General features: G+C 38.8%; 3 protein-coding genes across 6 annotated transcripts; 1 reads left to right on the forward strand and 2 right to left on the reverse strand.

Annotated features, from left to right (window-relative positions):
* Positions 1–268: 268 nt before the first annotated feature.
* C16H22orf39 (chromosome 16 C22orf39 homolog) lies at positions 269–2,170 on the reverse strand. Its single transcript, XM_054843868.1, has 3 exons — positions 1,864–2,170; positions 1,606–1,776; positions 269–988 (listed from the first exon to the last, which is right to left on the reverse strand). The coding sequence occupies exons 1-3, from the start codon at positions 1,885–1,887 to the stop codon at positions 863–865; spliced, it is 321 nt and encodes a 106-aa protein (XP_054699843.1). The 5' UTR covers positions 1,888–2,170; the 3' UTR covers positions 269–862.
* Positions 2,171–2,236: 66 nt separating this feature from the next.
* On the reverse strand, positions 2,237–10,001 carry UFD1 (ubiquitin recognition factor in ER associated degradation 1). Of its 2 annotated transcripts, XM_054843864.1 has the most exons (12): positions 9,822–10,001; positions 9,172–9,304; positions 8,407–8,439; positions 7,450–7,571; positions 6,969–7,099; positions 6,491–6,563; positions 5,730–5,798; positions 5,139–5,204; positions 4,798–4,845; positions 4,335–4,423; positions 3,495–3,576; positions 2,237–3,103 (listed from the first exon to the last, which is right to left on the reverse strand). In XM_054843864.1, exons 1-12 carry the CDS (start codon positions 9,822–9,824, stop codon positions 3,029–3,031), a joined length of 924 nt encoding a protein of 307 aa, XP_054699839.1. In that variant the 5' UTR covers positions 9,825–10,001; the 3' UTR covers positions 2,237–3,028. The 2 variants fall into 2 exon arrangements, with proteins under 2 accessions (XP_054699839.1, XP_054699840.1); XM_054843865.1 differs by lacking the exon at positions 9,172–9,304 and having other exon boundaries at positions 9,822–9,948.
* Positions 10,002–10,099: 98 nt separating this feature from the next.
* On the forward strand, positions 10,100–24,730 carry CDC45 (cell division cycle 45). 3 transcript variants are annotated; one of them, XM_054843863.1, is made up of 19 exons: positions 10,100–10,547; positions 11,814–11,873; positions 12,169–12,261; positions 12,707–12,844; positions 13,432–13,575; positions 14,718–14,773; positions 15,367–15,415; positions 16,198–16,259; positions 16,645–16,695; positions 17,593–17,712; positions 18,092–18,223; positions 18,612–18,710; positions 18,969–19,130; positions 19,330–19,468; positions 19,821–19,904; positions 21,091–21,209; positions 21,674–21,750; positions 22,517–22,583; positions 23,711–24,730. In XM_054843863.1, exons 1-18 carry the CDS (start codon positions 10,497–10,499, stop codon positions 22,579–22,581), a joined length of 1,701 nt encoding a protein of 566 aa, XP_054699838.1. In that variant the 5' UTR covers positions 10,100–10,496; the 3' UTR covers positions 22,582–22,583; positions 23,711–24,730. The 3 variants fall into 3 exon arrangements, with proteins under 3 accessions (XP_054699838.1, XP_054699836.1, XP_054699837.1); XM_054843861.1 differs by having other exon boundaries at positions 23,736–24,730; XM_054843862.1 differs by having other exon boundaries at positions 22,517–24,730.
* Positions 24,731–25,184: the final 454 nt, after the last annotated feature.

Raw genomic sequence — 25,184 nt, forward strand, 5'->3', positions numbered from 1 at the left:
TCACAGTCATCAGATCAGAGTCTGTACTATAAGGGAGATAGCAGCTGACTGTTTACTGCCTTTCTTTTCAGACCTCAGCGAAGTACTTTTGCATCTATGAGGGAAAACAGATGGAAAACGTACTGTGACAAAGCCAAAAGTTAAGGTGGTGGTGGTGTGGTTTTTTTTAATATTTTTTAATTTTTTTTAATATTTTTTAATATTGCCATGGAACTATTGTAACTAAGTTTCTAAGGGTTTGCCCTAAAACAAAACAGATCTCTCTTCATTCATTTAAACCTTTATTTTTGTAGCAATTTTGAGTACTGCCATTGACACATACCACCAAGAACAGTTCCACAAATGGGCAGGGTTGCAGTTTCGGGGTCTGCAGCATCATCCCACCAGGTGAGAAGCTCTTAACCCATGAATCTGGAAAATGCCTTTTAAATACCAGTGGTTGTGATTGTCCTGAACTGGCAGTGAAGAGTCCCAGCTTGCTTTTGCTTTCCCATTTGGCAGGCTTAGGGCAGGTACCTTGTTACAAAAGTGTGCAACACCGGCTGGTAGGGAAAGAGGTCCTTGTCTAGCAAGAGGAGCTAGATTATGTATTCACTAATTTGGGAGTTGCCTGTGAAGTTGCTGCAATTAAATCCTAAAGTGTAAGACAGTAGTAAGAGACCAGAATCAAGTTAAGCACCTCAATTCTCACTTTAAAAAATACTGGGTGTTTAAATAAACTCTCAGTATTTTTGAATGAGTACTAAAGTATTGCAAGGCAGAGCTACAGTTGTATAATTTCAAGATTACACGGAAGAACAAAAACCAGCATAGTTCTGTGTTGTGTATTACATTACTGACCAAACACAGCAAAACAGCCTTGCTAATTTGGTTTGTCTTCATCAAGTGGAAGATACCAGTCTGGTGGTGGGCTCTTCCTGAGCGTCCACACTGGAGCATATTTCTGTTTTTCCATAACTCGAGCTCTTTCACTCTTGCACAAAGCTTCCTGAAATACAGGAAAAAGATATTACCATGATAGTGTTGGATGTTCCAGCCTTACAGAGCTTACTTCCTGCTATTGACTATTTGAGATAAAATGTATTGCACTTAAACAGAAGTGCCAAATGCTATCCAAGTAAGCCAGGATACAAGCTTTTAACTATGGCACACTTAGATTTTGCCTCTGACTCCTTCACTATGAAGCAAACTACCACTTGTGTGCTACCCTCCCTGACGGAAGTTGTCCTAGTTGGCTGAAAGGATGAGTTGTGCTGCAGCCTGTGCTGAAGGGCTCTCATCTTTCAGTGTTCATGGGGCTGTGGCCAGGAGCGTTTCTGGACACCCCAGGAATACCTTTTGCCTGGAACGTGGCAGCTTTTTGTATTATTTCTATTAGGAAGGGAACGTCACAGTAATTGAAATCAAGAGCTTTCACAGCGGAATACAGGAAATACTCCCGCTGGATGTTAAGACTTGCCCACCTCCACCCCAGGCAGACGCCTCATTTTGCAGCCCCTCCCCGTCGAGTGTCCGCCGACACCGCCCGCCCGCAGGCGGCTACGGGGTCTCTCTCCCACCAGCACCGGCCTACAGAGAGCCCCGGGCGGGGGGCGCGGGCGGTACCTGCGCGGCGGCGGCGGCGCGGCCCCTCTCCCAGGCGCGGCAGGCCTCGTAGTCGTCCTGCCAGCGGCCGCAGGCCGGCAGCTCCCCGTGCGCGTAGTAGTGGTGGAAGGCGTGCCGCAGCCCGCGGCAGTGCTTCCACTCCCACCAGTAGTCCTCGCACGACCGCGGCGGCTGCGGGCAGACAAAGAGGCCGGGCTGAGCCGCGCCACCGCCCACGGCCCGCCGCCCTCAGCCCCCGCCGCCTCCCGCCCCGCTCACCCGCCAGCTCTCGCCGCCCGCCATGCTGCCCTCCGCCTGAGGGCCGCCGCCCCGCCACCAACCCCCGCCGTGCTTTGCGGGGAGACCCGCGGGTCCGGCCAATGGCGAAGGGCGGCACAGACCGGCTGCCTTGCCGCCCCGCCCACGGGCCTGCTAGCCAATGGCTGTCTGCGGGGCGGGGCTGCCCGGGCAGCACGTGACGCCCATCGCCCCACCACCACCCTTACAAAAACTTGAACCCCGACCTCCCCAAAACTGCCCCTCTTCCCGGGGAGCCTCCGGCCACGGGGGGGGGGGGGGGAAGCGCTGGCGCCACGAGGCAGCCCCCCCACCTTCGTTTTTTTCCTGAAATCAGCACACCAGGGAGGCACGGTGGTTACCAAGGAACCTTTACTCGGCCTTTCAGGAGGGAGCAGAGGGGGTTCACCCAGTTACCCATCTAAAGGCTCCGTGATGACACAACAGCACTCGAAGGGACGCACAGGTTCTTACTGACATCACTATTCCAACACGCAAGACACTGGAGCTTTGGGCAGCAGGCAGAGAAGCTGACTCTCGCCTCTGCTACACCCAGTAGATTGCTACAGTATGTTATTGTATCTGAACTATTAAAAGGCATGTTGTTAATTATCGATATAAAAAGCCATTACAGGGGGATTGCTTAGAAGGACTTACAACCCAACACCTGAAGCTAAGATCAAAGAGACTCCCTGCACAAAAGTCCTGAACACCACAGTGTTAGCCTTCATTTGCACCACACCAAAAAGCTTACCTGAAATTGTGGCAAAAAATATATAGAGAGGAAGGAAAATATCAAGCACAGAGCAACATAAGACCATCATCACTCAGGATCTAAGAGGGGAGGATGTAGGCTAAGAACTGGACCTTTTAGTAAGGTAGACATTGTTGGTTTTACTTCTCAGGTTTATCCAATATACTGTCCCTCTTTACAACATATACAAAAAGCTCCTTCAGAACTTCTAGAACTTAATTTTCAAATGAAAATTAAGACAGTCTGACAGCTCCGGTTTTAAATATGAAACCAAAACCAGTAAAAGTGTTCCTGTGTTGCAAAAAGATCTCTCCTCTCAACTGCAATAACTAAGATCCAATATGCTGCAATTGTTATTTTATTTTCCTCCTAACTGACTAAAGGTACCACAATTTAGGGTTTTCTTCCCTTTTTGCGCAGGGACTGGCCTTCTCCTGAAAATGCAATAAACCGGCTTCCAGATTCATCCTGGAAAGAGGGAAAAAAGGTTGTTACCTCTTTGCTCACTGTTTGTGTGATGAAAACTGAATGATTATTAGAACATTCCATCAGAGCAGCAACTGACTGTAGACATTTCACATCCTTAATCTACACAATAACCACTTTCTTCCTGAAAATAAAATATGAGCATTTCAGTGACCTTTCAGCCAACTGAAACAAGTACGCACTGGCTTATTAAACTTATATCAGGCCAATCTTTTTACATCAGTAAGCAAGGACATCGGAGATTGCTTTCACCTAACTCAAACCACTTTTAACAGAACTGTGCTGTGAAAAATCAAGTATGGCAAGAGGAACCACAAACTTGGACAGCGGTTCTAATTCTGGGCAAAATTGGGAAGGATCTAACTTTATTTACCTCTTCAACTTTCTTAACCAGTGGACGTGAATTTCTAATGAATGTGATTCTACCAATCTTGAAGTCATAGTTGGGTATTCCTCTGGAAAAGAAGCATACGAATAATTATGAAAGAAGTTTTATACCTGCCACCCGATTGAACAGAGTAAGACCTATTCTATGTCTGTCAGTATTGTACCAACACTGGCTGCGAATTTTCATTACCAAATCATACAAGCGTTAAACCTCTGAATGATTTTCTGAAGTTAGGCATACATTGCATGAAGTAAATAATCAGATACTGGAGCTGCTGTAGAAGCTTGGCTGTGGGCGTATTGCCACGTAGCCTGTGGTTTCCACAGGGCCATGGACACGCTTTTCCACAAGGGTTCAAGTTTTATTGCGAGAGGCGTAAATGACAGACCACCAGAGGAACCACCCCCCCCTGCACATTTCCACTAAGTCTGAATTTTCTAAATTTCCTTCTAAGAAAAAAAACCCCCAAACCAACAAACCCGCACATAGCTTGGCTTTGGTTATTCACTCAACTCAAAAAAGATTTCATTCTGCACCAAATCTCACTTTAGTGCATCACTCAATCCAGCCCAGCCTACACCTCCCTACTTGTCTTCTATAGAACCAGAGTTGATTGAATGAATTTTGGCAACATTAATTTAGGATCTGCATCTTAAGTAGTCAGTGATATCACAGTCAGTCTAGAAGATTAGACTATTTATTTTCTAAATGCAAACGTACAACCAAATTAGCTTGTTTATATTGCAGGAGCAGGGAAAAAACCCCCCAAACCTCAGGTCAAACACTGATCCTTCACTTGCTGACTAGTGAATGAAACAGACGTACCTTCGGATGTCTCCTGGTTTAATTGGCGATGGACTAGGCTCAACACCTTTCTTCTTGCCATCCAATCTGTTCCCAGAACCAGAGAATGCCTATGTATACATAACGAGTTTTAATTTAACTGTATCTTGTATTTGAAAGCAGACTGCACAGGGATACTATATTCTGTAAAAGCTTACTATCATTTTTTAGTTAATTATTTGATTCAGCATGTTTCTTTCTGGTACATATAAGCCGATGAACCCTGGGTGTAGGAGCATGTTTTGGTCTGCCATTTATAGATTGCCCTCTTAAGGACAGCAAGTCCTACTGTTACTGGCTGTAAGCACCACAAAACATTCGCAGACACTTGCCAGTTAAATGACGAGCACCTCTAAGAACAGGTACCAGCATTTTGCAGTTGTTTGGGACAGCTTTCCCTCACCATTTTACAACATTCAGAAACCAGCAGAAATAGGGGACTTACACGAAATCCTATGTCACTCACATATCCACTATGGTCTGCTTCAGCATCCTGTGAGGGGAAAAAACAAGCTAGTTCATTGTGTTCATGTTGTGATATGCAGAACACATCAAAACAGTTCCACATCTTTCTGACCAAAGAAAACTTCAGAACAATCCCTTTCCGAAATCAACAATTGGTAAACAACTGTATCCTAAGTAACACAAGCAAAAATGTCTCGTAAGTAAAGTTCAGTCTTAAGAAATTGTTTCAGGAGAAGAAAATTATGTTGGCCCTCGCTGCTCTATCACAATCAAGGCCAACTTCTAGGGAATACACTTTGGAAGAACAGAAGCTTAACGTACTGTGGTCTCTTCATGTTGTGCACTTCTTTCTGGTTCTTTGTACCCCAAAGGAGCATCAAAATCCACCTATTTACACAAGAAGCATGAAAATAAGCATGATTGATATTTTTCTTTTAATCATAAGCTTTATACTACTGTTCCTCAAAACTCCACAAACTATCACTCCTCTTTGATCTACAAAGAACTGAGGTTTGCTTGTTAAACATTTTAACTCAGAACTAAAAAGACTAAGCCTCCCAGGAATGAGTCTTAGCATGTAATTGAAACAGAGCAGTAAAACAGCACCCCGCAATATCACTAGAGTTTGAATCAAGACCAAAGTGTTAAATAAAACTCAGATTATAAAACACATTTAAGCTAAACACTAAATTCTAGCACTACAGTCACCTGATGGTACGTGAAGTGCAGCTCACTTGTGGTCACAAAGGTACATGGGGTACTCTCAAATGAGTCATCTTCCCTATCCGATCTGATTTTACCTTTCCTGCAGCATCAGAGGTGCCTGGTGTGCAGCGCTATCACTGAATGAGATGCCCTCTCCTTTTGGGAGGACACAGTAAAAACAGGCTTTCCACATCAGCTTTAACTTACATTCATATCGCATTCTATGATGGACACGGCCTTATCCGGTTTGGTCTCCATTACCCGAAGCTCGTAGATCTGAAATAGCAATGAATATTTTAAGATCGCACATGAAGGAGCTCAACTTATGTATAAGAAAAGCGTATGTCAACCTTTCCCTTCAGATAGCTTGAAGAAAATTGAAGTAAGTGCACTTTATGTCGAGGACTGGATACTGCAGGATCTCTACAGAACTTGAGAGCACACATTTTTAACTTAGAAGACTGCTATATGCTGGAGCTAAAGAACCTAGCTTTTACTGTACCTTAATCTGTATTTCTGAAAACAAGTTATGAATTTAGGATAAATTTTGTCCCTTGACTTGTAAAAACATCAACTGCACAAAACATCATTTTCTCCCGAGTCAAAACCAAGTCTAAACAGCCACTCAGGAGAAGACTTAACTGACCCCTTTTTTCCTCCAATAGAAAACCAATTGCAAAATCTACGATCTGGGATTACCTGTCAATAATAGCGCACAGCTCCATGTTGACTGTTTTAGCACCAACATCCAATAACTGAACTTAGTCTACAACCCCAAGTGATCAAATGTGCATGTGTGCTGCCAAAAATACTCATCTATAAAATCTATTCACAAGATGTAGTGAAAGTACTTACGTGGTCACAATCTACTGAAATACAGCAGACTTTTTTCACATGGGATAAAATTTATTTCCTCAAACTGATGGCATCCAAACAAAACTCGCACGGACTGGTGTTGTATACTGTACCTTTTCATTGTAGTTGATGGCAATAACATCCCCAGTAGTTAGACAAGCGAAGTTTCTCAGTGCATTTTCTAATCTTTGGAGTATGTTAAGATGAAACATTTGTTTTCAATGCAACATCAAAGCTTTAAAGTTACTATGTTATAAAACTCTGATCCTTGGTCTCTCAAAGTGGTTTAAAAGTCATCAGTACTGTAGATAGCCTTTTAGTAAACATTAGGGTGCACAAGTTCTTCTAAGGGACACTCAAACTCATTGGACTTTAAGACAAGGTTCATGCTTCTGCACTCCAGGCTACACTTTGTGCCAGCAGTTGGCAACATCTCTGTATGCTCTCCATCCTTTTTGTTTTCAGAAGGAGCAGTAGTAGTTACCCACTTCTGGAAGAGCATGATTCACACTGAAAAGCTAGCTCTGCTTCATCATTCCAATTTGGGACAAAACTTTTGTCCCCTGCTCCGTAATTGAATAGGAAGGATACACAGCTTTGGGATTGGTGATGTCAAGAAAATCTGGACTCTGTGGCTGAAATTTTGAGTAAGTAGCAACTTGAAGATTAACGCTCTCCACTTGCACCAGGCCTCCTTCTTCCAGCAGCAAGTTCTGCATCATCTGCAAGAATGAAAACAAAGATACAAACCACTATCAACATGACTAATGTTTTTAATTCTCTTCCCTTGCGTATACCTATTTTCAATGGGGCCACCATCTTCCTTGAAATGCACCAGTTTACCATGGTTTAAGTTCAGGAAGAACAGTCAGGTGCATCTTAAAAAGCAGTCTGCTTGCTTACTTAGTTAAACTCTCATGGAGGGAAACCTGAGCTGTGACTGGAAGCTGCTGTAGGAACACAACTAGCGAAGACACACACTTTCAGGAAACATTTCACCGCTTTAATATTAAACTGGCAATTCAATAATCCTACTCTTCAGGTTTTGACAGTTCAGCATGAGACAACTCACCCAGTGTGGAAGGTAACATATGCCCTCATCAGCCACAAATTCAAGCACTCCACAGTGTGTCATTCGGTCTGAATTTTTATTGGTCAGCTTAAACAGCATTGGGTAAGTAATATTAAGTCGGCCTGATGAGAAAGGAGAAAAAAATTTTATTTGTTAAAAGCCACTAATACATTTCTGAAGCTTTCAGAGATTGAACATCAGCAAGAGAATGGGCCAGACTATAGGAGGGGATTCCCCTCACACCCTTATCCCAATCGCTCAAAACTACAAATCCAGGAGAGAAGGCAGATAGACGAATACTGTATTGCCATCACAGTTACAGCTTTAAATGCCCCTCCAACATTTCCCCAAGCTCAGAGATGAGCAGGTAGTGGGTATTAGCAGAGAAATCTACTACTGTTATGTCCTTGTGCTATTATCAGTTAGCTCCTACCTAATGAATTTGAACAGGCCCTGCCTATTTTAAAATTAAATCCCAACTAAACTAATTTGTCAAAGAAATTCTATTAAGGCTAGAACTCAGAAGGGGGGAAAAATCCTTAGTTAAAAAGGCCAATAAAGACCATTTATTCAGTTATCCTTTCCCCATTTCAAAGTTAATTATCATTTATTTTGTCTTTAAAATAAATTTTGTCCCAGACAACAGCGTCCAGAACAAGCAGGTTGAGATTAAGAATTTACTAGATTGTAACCATTATACTGAGTACACTATTAATAGTTAATAAATATTGATTCATGCCTCATGTAGCCCAACACTTCAGATGTCTGTACTTGAAGAGAGACAAGCCCCATTAATTCTGACAGACAAAATATTTCTAAAATACATCTTTTGAACTAATTAGTCTCATATTCTCTATTTAAGTCAGATTTCAATACATAACTAAAATACCATAGTATTTGCTTACACATTTGCTCATATTTCTAATGTTGTTATTCCAGAATAAAATATTCACTTACTGAGTTGATCCAAAGCTGATGGTGGCATAATTACTGCAGAAATCAATAAGAATGTAAGATTAGGAAAAGTATGACTGTACAAAGAGTACATAACATACAATCTTATCCTTCCTTTCTTTAAGACCTCCTGTAAAGAAAGGAGATTCTGAAAATCTCCTGCAAATTCATTTTTGAGCCAGACATTTCAATAGAATTAGTCATGACAAATGTATGTGCTAGCATGGAGGTTTCAGAATTTAATCAGAATAAGAGAGAAGACAAGGTTTTACAATACCTAGTCCTAAAGAAAATGTTTCCTAAAAGTAATTTTATTTGTTTGGGCTTACAGGTGCTCTCAAATCAATACCAAGTCAAAACGACATAGCATTAGTCTGACAGCCTGAAAATTAAGTTCGCCAATCTATTTGTTCAAGCTAAGGGAGATACAAGGAGGGGGAAAAAGTCCTTCATCATAAATTTCCATGGCTCATAAGGGGCCTAAGATTTTAACAAGAGACTAAAAAGAGAAGAATGTCTTCTTCTAATGCTCATAAACCAGGACTCACTCGGTAAGTTTTTTAATTATACACTAATGCAATAAACCCCTCCTCTTTCCTTCTTAAAGCCCCACCCAGGGTCCTCTTCTAGCTCCAGCCACAACGCCAACGGTACGCCTCCGTGCTGTTCAACAGCGTTTCTGCAGACTTGGCCAAAAGCTGTATTACTTGATATTATTCACAAACACTCTTCCAACAGGTTATTAGTCAAAATAAAACATGCACATACTCTTCCCGCCTTTCTCCACATCTGACCTGTCATTAGGTCCAGCAAGCATGGATACCGAGAAGCAGCGGTATTGGGTTGAGAAGCGGTTCTGGAAAACCCGAGGAATGGGGTGATCAAACATATTAAAAGAGAACTAGAGGAGGAAAAAAAAAAAAACCACAAAGAGTGTATTAATAGGTATCTACACCATACCGAAGGGTTACAGCACCCACTGAAGTCTCCTGAAGCTTAGCTAAAACTACGCTGAGGAGCCGTACTGTTCATTGCCCTGTCAACTGAGCCGCCCCTCTGTTTTCATGCAGCTTAAGCGCTGCTCGGGGAAAAGATCTGCGCGTCAAGCGCTGCGTGGGGAGACAGAAAATGGAAGCAGCGCAGTTCCACATCACGCTTAAAGCAAGGCTGGGCTGAGCAACCGGCCCCCGAGCGCCGGCGGCGCTTCGCGGAGGAGACGCCGACACCCGCCGGCCGCGGACGGCCGCCCGCCCTCAGCCTGGCGCTCCACACCAGCGTCGCTACTCGCTGGCTTGGAAAACGGGCTTTGGCCAGCGGGTACCGGCGGGGGGAACCGCCGCGGCAGGCGAAAGAACGCGGGGCCCAGCCGCCCGCCCATCGTGACTCGGCATTTCTCCCGGCCGCCCCCCGGGCCTCACCATGGCGGCGGCGCTGAGGCGCAGAGCGGCAGCGCTCGAGCTCTCACGGGAATCGGCGGGGAGCGGGAAAGCGGGCCGGGCCGGGCCGGGCCGAACCGCTCTCTCGCCTGACGGGGCTCGGGCCGCCGCCGTGGGCCCCACCCCACGGCCCTCCCACGGCGCGCTGCCCCTCCCAGCGTGCCGCGCGGCGCCCGCCTCCCGGGCGGCCATTTCGTGTGAGGGCGGAAGGCGGGATCTCGCAGCCGCCGATGTCGTCATTGTGGAAGACTTTTCTGGCCGCTTTGTCCTTCTTCAGTCACAGAATGTTGATATGGCCCCTCCCACCTCTTCGTCAGACTCACTGAAATGGCCAAGCAAATAATAGGCCCGCAACAAAGATGGCAGACATGGCAACAAAAGCCAGTACGATGCTTCCGGCCGAGCGACTCCCTGGATTGGTCAACCGCATGCGTGGTGACTCCCTTTTCCCAATCCCATCGTTGAAGACCCGGAATGGGCTGGGCAGCTTGCCCAATCCACTCTGCGAACGAGCGACGAACGCTTTTCAATTGGCCATCGTGCCGTGACGAGAAGACCAATGGGAAGCGGCACTGAATTGGCGCCTAGTTTGAGTGGGGGCGGTCCGTGTCTGCCTCCGTTTCTTTGCCGCTTCTCCGCCGCTCTCGCGCTGCCGCCATGTTCATCTCCGACTGCCGCCGGGAATTTTACGACGTGATTGTCAGCCAGGTGCGGGTGGCGGGCCGCGACCGGGGAGGGGGTGGTGTCACCCCGGGCGTTCCGGCGGCGGGCGGAGCTGTCTCCGTCAGGCCACTTCCCGCGGGGCTGCGGCCGTTCCCGCCGCCTCACGGAGCGGGGATGGTGCCGGGGTGTCCCCGGCTGTGGCGGCGGCGGCTGAGGCGCTCCGGTCCTCTTAGGGCCTCGAGGGTTGTTGGGGGCGGTGGTGCTCACGTCCCCGGGGCTGCCGGCGTGGGGGGGCGGCGGCGGGGAGCGCCGCTGTCAGGCGGGCGTAACGCCTCGGGCCGCGCTGAGGGCGGCGGGTCCGCCAGTCAGCCCGGATGGTAAAAATATCCTTCCCCAGCGTGTCTACGGCGTTGGAAACCCGACCCAAAGCCGCTGCCAGCGCGGCGAGGTCTCGCCAGAGGCTTTACATACAGTTCCCCTCCTTTCTCGCGAGTGCTTTGGGTATTCTTGTGGATCTTTTGTTTAACCAAGACATCTCTAGATCAATATTTTTTCTATCAATCTTTTTAACCGTTTTGATATTGTTTGCCCAAACACTAAATTTTGTATTCCGTCTTCTTTGAGGTTCTCTTGTAGTCTTTCTTGTAGCAGGTCTGGTTGGCTACTTTCATTTTTAACCATCAGTTTGCTTAACTTTGTTCAGAGTGGGTGTGTACACTGAAGGGGTAAAGCTTTTGTTGGGCAGTCTTTTAGTATTTCTACCTGTGAAACTACATTATGGATTGTGCAAATGAAAGCATTTCCCTCAACTTCTCCAACTGTGAGCAAAATCTCAAAAAAAAAAAGGGGGGGGTGCAAAAAAACCCTACCAGATAAACTGTTTTGCCTAAATCGAGGGTGTTGCAGGAGTTGTCTTGTTCCTATTTTTGCTACAGTTTTTCTTTACTCAAAACTGTTCTAAGTTCCATGCTGAATACTTAGGCCTTTCTAGGCACAATGAAAACAGCTGTAGGGCTGACTAGCTTTGAACCTTCAATACTATGTGCTGTTCATAGGAGTCTGAATAATTACATTTCCTCAAAGCAGCTGATGTATTTTGGGTATGTGGAGTTATTTACTGCTCATATTTACTGGGATCCAAATTGGTTCATTTTGGTTGCAGTGTCTGTTCAGAAGCAATCCTGGTTTATGATTATAATGATCTCCACCTGAATTTCTCACTTTCTGGTCTCACAGTGACCTACACATTTCATGTACCAGCACATTAGATTTGACACCTATATTAATACTGTTATTCTGTTACTTTTGCAGCGTGTTCTTCTTCTTGTTGCTTCAGATGTTGACGCATTATGTGCTTGTAAAATACTCCAAGTAAGTCTTTGTTTGTTATCGCTGTAGGCTAGCAGTAAAAGAAAAAATGCCCTGGGATCCTTTTAATAGGTTTGAACTGGGGAAAGGGTGAAGGTTAAATCTGCTTTTGTAACAATTTTTCCATGAGTTATGACACTGAAAACTGGTAAGTCATAGTCCCAAAGTTCACATAGATTTGTCATTTAGGATGTCTTCAAGATAAAGATTTGTATGAAATAGAGTTATAGCATGGTATAGCATTGTAGAAGAAGTTGTTTCCGCTCACCTTTGCCAACAGCTGTTTCCTTGATTTCAGGCCTTGTTTCAATGTGATCACGTGCAATATACGCTTGTCCCAGTATCTGGATGGCAAGAACTTGAAACTGCTTTTCTCGAGCATAAAGATCAGGTGAAAAAATACTGGAAAATTTTTAAGTTGCATCTCCTCTTATATAGGCATGTACTTCTTCCCTTTCACCAACTTAAAATGTCAGCTCTTAAGCTAATTATTATTACAGATTACCTCAAAACAGTGCTTAAATTTTAACATACCAGTAACAAACTTATCAAGCTTTTTACATTAGCTCAAACAAATGTGCTAAAATTGGAATACATTCAAATTAAGTTTGCACACATTTTGAGATATAGATGGTGGTGGTATTGGATGTCCAACATCCCTGAATTTGGTGTTTCATCTTATGGATTTTTTTCTTCCATTGAATATCAGAAAGTAAATACAAGTTTTGACAACAATGAGTGCTTTGGAGGTTTTGTAAAGGTGTTTTCAGTCTTCCATGTTTCCTGCTAACTGAAGTAAAAAGCATTATTTTTTTTCTCCTTTTTTTTGTTTGCAGTTCAAATATTATGTTCTTATTAATTGTGGTGCCAATGTTGACCTTCTGGAGATCTTGCAGCCTGAAGAAGACACTTTTTTTTTTGTATGTGACAGCCACAGACCTATCAACGTAGTGAATGTTTACAATGACACACAGGTAAACACTTTTTATTCATAATAAAAATCTTTGCACAGCGTTTTGCAAAACTGCTTACAGTGTTAGCTAGTAGGTCAGGAAGCAGTATTAATGGATATTTGCAGTAGTAATGTACATGATCAGAAAAAAAATCTGCTTTCAGTAATAGAATATATACTGTTAGCAGTGTGATAGTTGTCAGGAGTAAGCACCTGTTAATCCTGTTGCTATAAATCAAACTGCTACAAATCAGAGGATAAACATCCTCCAGAATGTAACATATATTATCTCTCAGCATCTAGCAACACTTAGAATTTGAGTATTAAGCACAAATTGTTTGACAACATGACTTTAACGAGCATAAAAAATGAAAATTCTTTAAGTAATGCTGTAATCAAGGAATACATTTTTTTACTCTTACTTTGTGTAAATAAGTATGGTCTTTGTATTAAAAAGCAGGTTTTTTGTTATGCTAGGAATCCATCACTACCAAAATGAATTTTTAGTTTCTCTTGCTAAGTATCTGAAGTTTTCTCATTTGTCATTTGAAATGCTTTTCAGTCATTAAATAAGATACTTTATTTAAAATAGTTTTTTTTTCTTGGCAGATTAAGCTGTTAGTTAAACAAGATGATGATCTTGATGTTCCTGCTTATGATGATATCTTCAGAGATGAAGAGGATGAAGAAGAGGACTCAGAGAATGAAAGTGATGGGTCAGAACCTTCAGAGAAACGCAGGCGTTTTGAAGAGGTGTGTTTCTGCTACTTTGTTGTGAAAAGAAGGAAAATAAAACAGTTATTACATATACTTTACACCATCATAATAATGACATTTAAGTTTAAAAATTATGTACCATTAGATCACAAATTCAAGTGTAAGATTTAAAAATAATCTACTAAGACTAGTAGAGTTTCACATACAGAAAATGTTTATTTATCTGAACTGCACAGAAATATTTTCTCATTATAAAACAAAAAATACTGTATTATGCATAATGCTGTCTTTGTTTAAGCAGTGAACTGAAGAGATCTATCCCTGGTAATGTGCTCTGGGCTTTTCAGTCTAGCAAAACAACTTATTTAGATATAAACTTTTTTTTTTTTTTAAACAATTGTTTGAAAAGATAGAAGCTCACAAATAATTTAGGAATACATTTTGCCTGTCCTTGTAGCAGTAAACTAACAAAAGTATATTATGGTAGACACAAAAAATTAAATTTGCTCTATGTTATTTGTAACATATTTTCTATTTATAATATACAAGAAAGCAAAGACACAAGGCTAGTGATGTGAAGAGACAATTAAATGTAAACACATTCTCAGATTTAATATATATTTCATATTATTTTTCTATTAACATAGTACATTTTTTCCTACTAATCTATGAAGAGCACTAACTCAGCAAAAGCAGATATTAGAAATTCAAATGAAAATCTGTAAATAGTACATACAAAAACTATTCTTGAATCTGTTAAACGTTCCACAAAGATCTTTTTTATTTCTTTGAGTTTTCAAGCTGATGATGCTATTTATGGAGTTTAAATATACAGTCAGTCCCTCTTTTTCTGACCTTCATTAATTATCTAGTCTTTATTTTTCATCACTGTCATTTTTATGGTATAAAATGGTAGGATGCAATGTTGCTAGTGTTGAAAATGCTGTGTACTGGGCCTCTTATTTGTGAAGACAAGCTAAATAAATGCTAGCACAGAAAGATACCATGACTTGATATAAAGTGTGTTCCTTGGAAAAATATTTGATAATAATACTTTTATCGTTTGATGTTGTTAATAGGAATAATTCTTTTTAATGAAGAATTTAATTGTCTTTTTATTGAAGACTTCGTCATGAAAGTATTTTTTATAGCTTTTTAACATCCAAATTAATTTACAGGATGTAATAGAGAGAACAATGAAAAGGCGACAGAGGCGAGAATGGGAGGCACGCAGGTGTGTTTAACTGGGGTTTTTTTTATGTTGCTTGTATATCTCTTTCTCTTATTCTTTGATTAAAATCTTGTTGAGAATACAGAAAATGATACTATACTGCTTGATTTGCAAAATGCTGTAGTTCTAACTTTCTGAATAAAGTGGAGAGAGACATTTACTATATAAAAATAAAATGTTTAAATGGATGATAGCTGTAAAACAGTAATTTTAAATGAGTAGCAACAAGTGCCTTGGTTCACTTTTAAGTAGGTGTGGTATTCTTGTCTATCTTAGGGTGAAATTTGTGCTTCTGTTTTCTTCTTTTTGTCTTATTTCTTCCTATTTTCAATAGGAATGAGCAGGAACAAATCAGATAAGAAAATGGGATTTGAGGAATAATGATTTAATATTTTTTTCCTTTTTGCTTTATGAATACATTTCAATGTGGCTTCCATATTGCTACTAAAATCTAACTGCCTTGCAGAAAAACAATTTCTAGCCCAAGTTTAATTTTTAAATATTATTTCACAATTCCTGGCTTATATTTTTTTTAATTGGATCCAATGACCCGTTCATCACTTAATCAAATGTGGGGTGTTTTTTTCCCTTTTTAGACGAGAAATTCTTTTTGATTATGAGCAATATGAATACCATGGGACCTCAGTAAGTATAAACTCGTTTGCTATAAAAACACAAAGTGTAAAGGTAATTGGACAATACCCAATGTTACAATTATCTAATACAATGTTATAATTATCTAATAATACTACATGTTATAATAATAATGTTCTATCTTGTTATTTTTGTATCTTATTGTTATATATAACATACATCATATATGTACAAGCAGTTTGACTTATCAGTTTACTGTTCTCTGGTTGTGTACATCCAATTTTACCATTGATGAATTAGATAAATCATAGAAACAATACCGGTAGACTGGCAGCCAACTGGGTCACAGTGGATAATGTAATGTTAACAGTGGGGGAAAATGATAAGCCTGAGCCTTTAACATTTTTGTTCCTTGATATCTTTAATGCTGGTATAAAAAAAAAATATCTATGCACAAAATACTCTCACAAAAAGACATTAGTATGTGGGGAGCTTGTTCACCTTTCAAAGTTTTCAAAGTGTCAGGATATTTCAGACATAACTCTGAGGACATTAAGCTGTTCCTTCTGTCATTTGGCCTCTTGTCTGATTATTTTTGTATTTTGTTAAGTGCTGCTTCATATATAATACAGTTTTGTAGAGCTGTATAAAATATTTTTCTTTCTACTTAATGTCTTAGGAAATAAGACACTGGCAGATTGTCAGACTCAAGTGTGATTTCTAGAGCTTTAGCAACATGCTAGGATTTGGCAACCTTAACTGTGCTCTATTTGTTTAATGAGGTGAGAGTTTCGTGTTTGTTTATCCTCTGGTTTTGCTTTTCCCTCATACAGTCTGCGATGGTGATGTTTGATCTGGCATGGATAATGTCTAAAGACTTGAATGACATGTTGTGGTATGTTTCCATTATTATTTTTCATAGAGGCTAGAAGCTTAAACCCATAATAACGAGAGGCAAGATTTCCCCAAACTTTGATTTCAGTATGAGGTTCCAGTTTATTTCACGAGTGGATGTATGTCTTGAATTGGAGGACACATCTGTGTAAATTAATTACAAGCAACCAATAGATTTTACCTGGAAAAAGGGAGGATGGTACTATATACGTATGTCTGCTAAAGATGGAATAATAGTATACAGCTTTGCTGTTATCTTCTATGTGCAGTTGGTGAACAGTGCTTCTGATTTGTTCTCTTACATACTTAGAGGGTTAAATATACTGTATTGGAATATTTTTTGGTTTAACTTTTTTCCCCTTTCTCTTCCCCCCTCCCAATTTTAGGTGGGCTATTGTTGGCCTAACAGATCAATGGGTCCAAGATAAAATCACTCAGTAAGAAAGTTTTTTTTAATTTGTCTTTGTTATTATCTTTTATTTATCTATATTATAAATCTTATTTTTAGGAGTAACTAATAGCAATTAATAGAGATCAGGAAACATGGGAATTCATATAATACAAGGTAATTAATAAACAGTGACATTAAATATCTTAACAACTGAATGTGATCTGATGCCTTCCAAAAATGGGAATATACCTCAGAAAAAAATGTATTTTCCTTTTCTACTATTTAGAATTTTTAAATTAACTTTTTATTTTTCACAAAACTATATAACAATCACTTTTGATCCAGGAACAAATGGTGTTTAATAGTAGAGTACATAATTTCCTTTTCTACTATTTAGAATTTTTAAATTAACTTTTTATTTTTCACAAAATTATATAACAATCACTTTTGATCCAGGAACAAATGGTGTTTAATAGTAGAGTACATAAATATTACCTTGATACAGTTTTATTAAAGGAAAAAATATTATCTGTTCTGTATCCTGTAGCTTCCTTTCCAGTTTTAGTTGGAGTTTCAGATTTTCTCCCCCCCCCCTTCTTATTTCTTACTGGATACTATCAGAATTCTAGTAGTGCATGTGTAGACTTTGATTCTGGTGTTCTAGTGTTACTAATACATGGATGTTTTTAAGGAGATAAATGTAATAAGTAACTAATTTCATTGGTCAGTCTCTGTCTCTTTTTAGCTTTAATTGCCTGGCTGTATTGCTGCATATTGAAAGAACATTATTTAACAAGTGGTTTGTTGAGTTCTTTTAAGACATATCTGCAGTTCTCTGCTGCTGACTGGCCGATATGTAGTCTTTTTGTGGGTTTTGTGTTCTCATAATCAAGTACAAAAATATATAGGAAGAAATTGAAGTAACAAATTTGTTTTTATTAAGAATGAAGTATGTGACTGATATTGGAATCCTACAGCGTCATGTGTCTCGCCATAACCACCGCAACGAGGATGAAGAAAATTCTTTGTCGATTGATTGCATGCGAATAGCATTTGAATATGAGTATCCTTGCATAAGATCTGGGGAAAGTGAACTCCAGTTGAGTTTTTGTCTATGGGGGGGGGGAAAATACCCAGCACCATCTCTGCTGCTGAGAATGGAATTAAAAGAAATGGAAATTTGAATGTTTTGTTGAATGTGAATCCCTCTTTCAATAGCTCATGTAGCTTCATATCAGCTTAACCTTTCAGAATTAGTTACAAGTCAATATTGCTTGTCTTGGGTTACATGCATCTGCAGCTTCTAACTGTATCTTACGTAGCACAGACCTGCAATATATAAGAGCAACTGAAGGCTTACCTATTAGTTGTGGAGTTTTGTTACTATTTGTAATTTTAAATGAGATATGTGCTTATAAGTATTTTCCGTAATTCCTGTTCAGTCTGCGCCTGGCACTTTATCAGCACTGGTCTCTATACGAAAGTCTCTGTAACACTTCATATACCTCTGCTAGCCTGAAGCTTTGGTCTGTTCAAGGGCAGAAGAGGCTCCAGGAGTTTTTGGCTGACATGGGGTGAGTTATAAAAATCTGGGTCTCGATTAAAGGATCATTTTTGCAACAAATTATGGGAAAATATTGAGAATATCGCTTGCAAGTACTCCTTAGTATTTAAATATGATTTTGGGGCTCTGAGTAGGTTGCAGAGTCTCTTTGTGTTGACTTATGCAACTTGTGTCTTGGTGCGTGAGGAATACTTCAGCTGTATGGAATAGTAGATTCATAAGTAACCTATGCTTTCTCACATCCACTCTTCAATGACTAAAGAAAAAAGAATGCAAACAAGCTTTGTCAGACTTAACTTGCTAAATTATCTAATATTAAGAAAGTTCTATGAAAGAAAGGGAAAATATTTGTTTCTTCTGGCATACCTATCAATGTATTTTTTTCCTTCCACTTTTAGTTTGCCTTTGAAGCAAGTGAAACAGAAGTTTAATTCCATGGACATGTCTTTGAAAGAAAATCTTCGGGAAATGATTGAAGAATCTGCAAACAAGTTTGGGTAAATTGTTTTAAATACAAATGCCTTATCTGAAAATACTTTTCAATTAAGTTCAAATATTTTTGTATGAAGAGCATGTAATATCTTGTTCTAAAAATATGGTTTTTAGATTGGCAAAGTAATTAGGCTTGTTGCAAATGTTAGGGTATGATTTGTTTTCATGTTCTTAACGTTAACATACAGAGGAGATGGCTGGTCAATGTTGATTATACAGTTGATAATAAAACCAGTAAAGATTATTAACATTTCATTTTGCAGAATGAAGGATTTAAGAGTTCAGACCTTCAGCATTCACTTTGGCTTTAAGAACAAGTTCTCAGCAAGTGATATAGTTTATGCAACAGCTTCTCTCATGGAGAATATAGAGAAAGAGGAGCCTGAAACAACTAATTTCATAAAAGCTTTGGACAGTCTCTCCAGGTACTGAAAATATGTCTCTTCATTCTTTTACAATTTTATTTAGGGAACATGGGTTACGTATCTAAAAGGTGCATTGAGCTTCATAAGCCACTGAAGAAAACCCAAAATATCCCTCTGAATAGTGTTTAGAGAGGTTTCACTTTTGTGTGAAAAGTTTTGTTTTAATATGAAAGTTTTATTTTTATTCTTTCTTTTGCAGGGGTAACCTGGACAAACTGCACCAAGGACTTGACCTAGCCAAAAAGCAGTTACGTGCAATTCAGCAGACAGTAGCCAGCTGTATTTGCACCAACCTTGTAATTTCTCAGGGGCCTTTTCTCTATTGCTCTCTCATGGAGGTCAGAATTCTAGTTTTTGGCTGTCTCATAGTTGAATAACACTGTTTCCCTAACTGCTTGACTCAGTAAGAATAACTCCATCAGAAAGAACCTATTTATCTATGCTGTGCTGTCCTCTGATGGGTCAATATTGACATCAACTCTAAACTTCCCAAAGGAAGAATCAGTCCTTTCAAAGTGGGGAGGGCTTCATATTCAAGTCTAGTGGGTGAGCTCAAGCTCCTCTATTGTAATGGTTCTTATTAGTGTTCTTTGAGCGCCACTAAACTTTTTTACTTGTCAATAGATATTAAAATTAAATAAGTGGAAGAATAATCTTGGATTGTAATTTAAATAATTTTTCTTTTCCTAGGGCACACCAGACGTGAAACTGTTTTCGAAACCAGTGTCTCTGTGCTTGCTTAGCAAATACTTACTCAAATCATTTGTTTGCTCTGTAAGTAAATCAAAAGCTTTTGACAAACTAACTTCTGGCCTATGTAGTAATTATTGTTCTGTTGGATACTTGCAGTTCATTATTAAAAACATTATATGAAAATCTTAATAATGGTTTTCTGCTAATTGGTTGGATAATTTTAGCACATCTGTGAATGCTGCTCTAAGAAAGATATCTGCCTAGAGTTTTCATTACTAAGATACTTAAAATCTAAAATCTTTGCGTAATTTTATAAGTTTTGAGGGAGCATATCACTAAATACGTACTTTGAAAAGTTAAACTGACACACAAAAGAGCAATATTGCAGGACTGGTAATTGTTATCTGAAGATTTCTGTCTGTTTAAATAAAATCCTCTGATATTGACAACTAATGTAACTGAAATTAAATTGCATTTATCTTTTGAGCTATTAGTTACACAATTCAGATAAAAATGAGGTTTTAGGATTGAGAATTCTCTTCACAGTGAGCAATTCCTAATTTGTAAATGAAAGTTATGGTGGTCTATCCCTGTCAGATTGCATCTGTCTGTCCTCATTTTGAAAGTTAGACACGGTGAATAACTGGCTGCCACCAGGAGCAGGACAACTTTTTTAAAACTCACTGCAAAACATTTACCTTAAGAACAGAACACTTTAAGCAAACTTCTGTTTCATCTACTTAAGTATCTAAAAATGTTAAAATCTTCAGAATTATTTTATTTAATTAAGCTGTAATGTTAACAAATTTTGTAATATACTGCTGTAAAACAATATGGTAGGGGAAAATAATTTCTAGTGAAGACTGTGTTTGTCAAGATTTTATCTGTTGTATTTCAATGTAAAATGATTATTGCAAAAAAAAAATAAGCCCAGGCCAAGTTTTTGGACACCCATACCTGCAGGTTTTGTGTTTCTTTTTTTAAAGAGCTTTTTTCTTTACTGTAAATCATATCTTGTCTGTCTATATCATTTCTGTGTTAAAATGGAATGTGAGGTTGGAGAAGAATTTAAATTTCTATTGGTTCTTAAAATGATTTTTACTGTAAGAAAGAAGGGGATTAAGAGATCACGTAAAGAAACCACCTTCTGTTGAACTGCATTATAGCTGTATCCTTAGATGAATATTTGTAATGCTAGCTCACGTGGAGAGCTGAAACTAAATTGTTTCCTGAGTTTTCTCTGACAAAGAGGCTTTTTGACTTCCAGACAAGAAGCAAGCGTTGTAAATTACTGCCACTGATAATGGCTGCACCAATGGATGTTGAACAGGGAACTGTGATCATGGTGGGGATTCCTCCGGAGACAGAAAGCTCTGACAAAAAGAAGTAAGCATATTGTTTAAAAGTTCTTACTAAAGCTTATCTATAGACTTTTCCTGTGTCCGAAGCAAATATATCTTTCCTGTACCTATTTAACATTGAATATGTTGACTTGAATTGTATCCTTCTTAAAAACATGCTTTTGCATATGGTATGCATGAGATACTTTGAGAGAGGATACAGATGTTCCCCAGCTTCTTTGCAAGGTTTTTTTTTTTTCTCTTTCCTCTTAACTATTTCTTTATTTTAAAAGAGGGAAACAGTTCACTGTATGACCCATGACTTTTTCTTAAAGCCTGCAATGTTAAGATTTTTGCACTTGAGTAAGTGAGGTGTGTGTTGAATACATGGCACATGAAAAACACCTGGAAGATATTTTCAGCTCTCAGCAAAGAAAAAGTTCCATACTTCTAACTTAGTAAATATTTCCTTTTCTGTAATGCTCATTTGTATTTCTGTTTATCTTCTAGCTTTTTTGGAAGAGCATTTGAGAAAGCTGCAGACAGCACCAATTCTAGGACTTTACACAACCATTTTGACATGTCAAGTGAGTAATGCTGCCTTATCACTTCTTTCATTCACCAAATAGTCCTTTAGGGGTCAGTGTTTACACAGCCTCCATAAAGCATAATCACTGCAGACAATATACTCATTTGTGTATGTCTTAGATGCAAACATCAAGGGTGTGTATGTGATGAGCTACTCCTGAGTTTAGTATAAACACAAACTACGTTATTTGTCAATCTTTTTCTAAGTGCTATGTTGTTGTGCAGAAGTTATAAACTACTAGGAGAGGCTTGCATATCTTTTTAAGACGATCTACATTTTGCAGGGAGTAATGATTTTCATATGTGCACTTCAGTTTAAAATCTATGAGGTTATCTGTGAGGGTTTTTATATTTAGGAGCCAAATCAAGTGTGGTATTGATGGTATGAGATGTACTCTTTATTGTCTGTTTGAAAAATGAGATATTTATGTAATGAGATTTGCCTATCTTTGTACATGCTTACAAAAGAGGCAGTTTTTAACAGTGCATACTTATGAATGCATGTTGAACATACAAAGAAATGTTCCTAGATTTAAAAAGTGGCTGCAATATCAGGTAGTGAGCACCTAGAAATCAGAGTTTGCTGAAATCTAACAGCCAAATAAACAATGTGCTTTGCCTTTTGTCCAAATAAATAGTTTCTCTTTTTCCTTCTTAAAGTTGATTAAGAATATAACTAAGTATACTTGGAATTAATATTCAAGTGTGACATCTGGTATATCCTTCAGTTATTTGCATCTTGTAATAGAATATTTCATATTTTAGTAATTGAATTGAAAACAGAAGACCGGAGCAAATTTCTGGATGCACTCATTTCTCTTTTATCCTAATGGTAAGACAGTCCAAGGAGGATTAATTAAAAAATTAATTACAAATCAAGTTAGTAGCCAAATTATATTCATATATTATCTGTAGAATGTTCTAAGAAAATGTGGCAACTTCTAGTGAAAATATAAATTGAAGATAAGAGTTTCTTTACAAAGACAATTGCTTTTCTTTTTGGGAGGAGGCAGACAATGTACAAGCAGAATATTTTTTTTTCTCCTTAAGAGATTTATTTAAGTTTCATCATCCATAAGCTTCTCTTCCATTGTTCTTAACTGTTTGTGGCTTTTTAACTTCAGCTGGAAAAGAAGCAGCCATTTGCATTGTGAGAGAAATGGAGATATTAGCTAATTGTAGTTGATATGCTGTTACTGACTTTTCCTTATAATTATGACAGCTTCTTTGAGATCAGGATGGAATCTTGGCCATGGCAGTGCCATTCTTGGCTTTGATGTTAATGTAGAATTTACATTTTTCTTTGACAGTGTTAAGGTTGTAGCCTATGTTCATGTGTAGTTTTTATCTGGAACAAAGATGGGGGATATAGGACTTCACTTGTAGTTGTGACTATTAGCGTCACACTAGCTCGAAGTCTGTTTTAAAGCTACTTTAGGGCAAGACAGGTTTTACTGTAGATCTGATGAGACTGTCAAATTGTTGCAATTGTCTTCAAATATTCACTGCTTTTCAATGATGAACTATTTTTACTGGTTTGTGTGTGCATTTATTCTGTAGTGATGGGTGGCGATAGCTTGCTTTCTCCCAGAGAAGCTGCTAAACTCTACATTGTTTTGTAAAGTTTGTTCAGACAACCTGTAAGACTATTGGAAAGTATATAAAGTCCCTCATGGCATTTTCACATCTAGATAAAGATTTGGTTTTTAGCATTAACATGTGAAGTAATCTCAAAAGATAATCTTTTATGGTATATATATGCCAAATGACAGTATGACTTACCTTTTTTCAATGGGTATGAAAGATACAATTTCTTTTTCTTCTGTCCACTCAGAAGTTTGAAGCAGTCGGTCGATAGCTGTAATTGTTGTTTGTTAGACAGCATAGTCATGCATGGCTTCCAAGATTTTTTACATCTGTTTGTTTCTTTCTTTACACTCTGACTACTAATTGTTTCAGCTTGTCTTCTGCCCTTGTTACACAGTGGTGATTTTTGGCTCCTTGTGCTGGAAACTGAGGATCAGATGCTCTGAACTTATTTCAGATGTTCCAAAGTTCATGGTGCTGCAATTGTGATGTATTGTCTTACTTTATCTTAAATGTACCAGTACAGGCCTGGACTGTTGTTTTTATGCCTCTTGGGAGGTCAAAAGGATACTAACTTTAGCACACAGATATTGAACACTGCTTCTTTGTAAAGATCCCATCCTCATAATGGCAAAAGGTGTCAACTAGCAGTATTTACAAATTGGACTTTTATTTGTCAAACCTGCTTTTATTAGAGGACATGCTCCTGTGATGTGTAGTTGTTGGCTAATAACAAAAAAATAGACTTTGAAGAAGTGCTGTATTTATATTACCATTCAAATATTCTTTTAAAATTGTCTGGAATGCTTTTTATTTATTTTTTTATAAGAAACTTTTTGAAACTCTAGAATGTTGAAACTAGTTTTTAACGCTGTCAGGTTGAGGTTTTGTACTTTAATTGAAATAACTGTTTTGTGAGACAAGTTTTGAGATTTTTAGGACTTTTAAAATCCAAGTACTGAGTAACTGCCAAATACCAAATGAAAAATCTGGGGAATTCTGGTATCAATAAAGCATTTTTAGTCATGCATTGTGATACTGTATTGTCACTTGTAGCTTGGCTTTGGGAATAATTTTCCTGGAAAGAGTCTAAAATACTATGATAATTGTGTGTAGACTGTAGCATTATAAATATTGATAGACTAGCTTAATTCTGTTCCTTACCAGAGATTTCATTTCACTTTGGTTATATGAAATGGTATTGCTTGTTAGACTTAACCTGCTGTGCATTGGGTGGGTATGTATATGTGTATGTTTAGAATTCTTCTTCTTCTTCTTGCAATGTTTGCTTGAATTCTGTGTGACTTTAATGTTTTCGTGTATTATGACTATGTAAAGGTTATATATCATTACATCACACTTTGTAAAGATTTTTAATACAGGTTAATTTAATATTAAATGTGATTTAAATGTAGCCAACAGAAAGCTAATTAAACTATATATTTTTATTCAAACAAAAGTGGGTTTTTATTTTGGGTTTGTTTTGGGGTTTTTTTCCAAATGTTTTCATCTTATCTGAGTAAAATCCCTATGCCAAATTGCAATGGCCAAAAAATTGTGCTTCCTAAGATAAAACATAATGTCACCTTTTGGGTTTGCGTGTTTACTAGGTAGTATTGTAAAGAAATAATATCCTCCCCTTACCAATGTACTTTGGGTTTTGCCTGTACATAGCATACAGTAGTTTTATTACATTTCTGAAGTAGATTACTGTGCTTTAAGTCTGGAAATGGAATCACACAAGTTTACGTTGTTTTTTTGAACACTGATACCAGTGTCAAGCCATGATTACAATGTAAAAGCTAGGCATCTAAATATTTTCACTTTATCTTTCAGTTGCAAACTA

The sequence above is a fragment of the Grus americana genome, chromosome 16 (assembly GCF_028858705.1).
Source record: "Grus americana isolate bGruAme1 chromosome 16, bGruAme1.mat, whole genome shotgun sequence".
NCBI lineage: Eukaryota > Metazoa > Chordata > Aves > Gruiformes > Gruidae > Grus > Grus americana.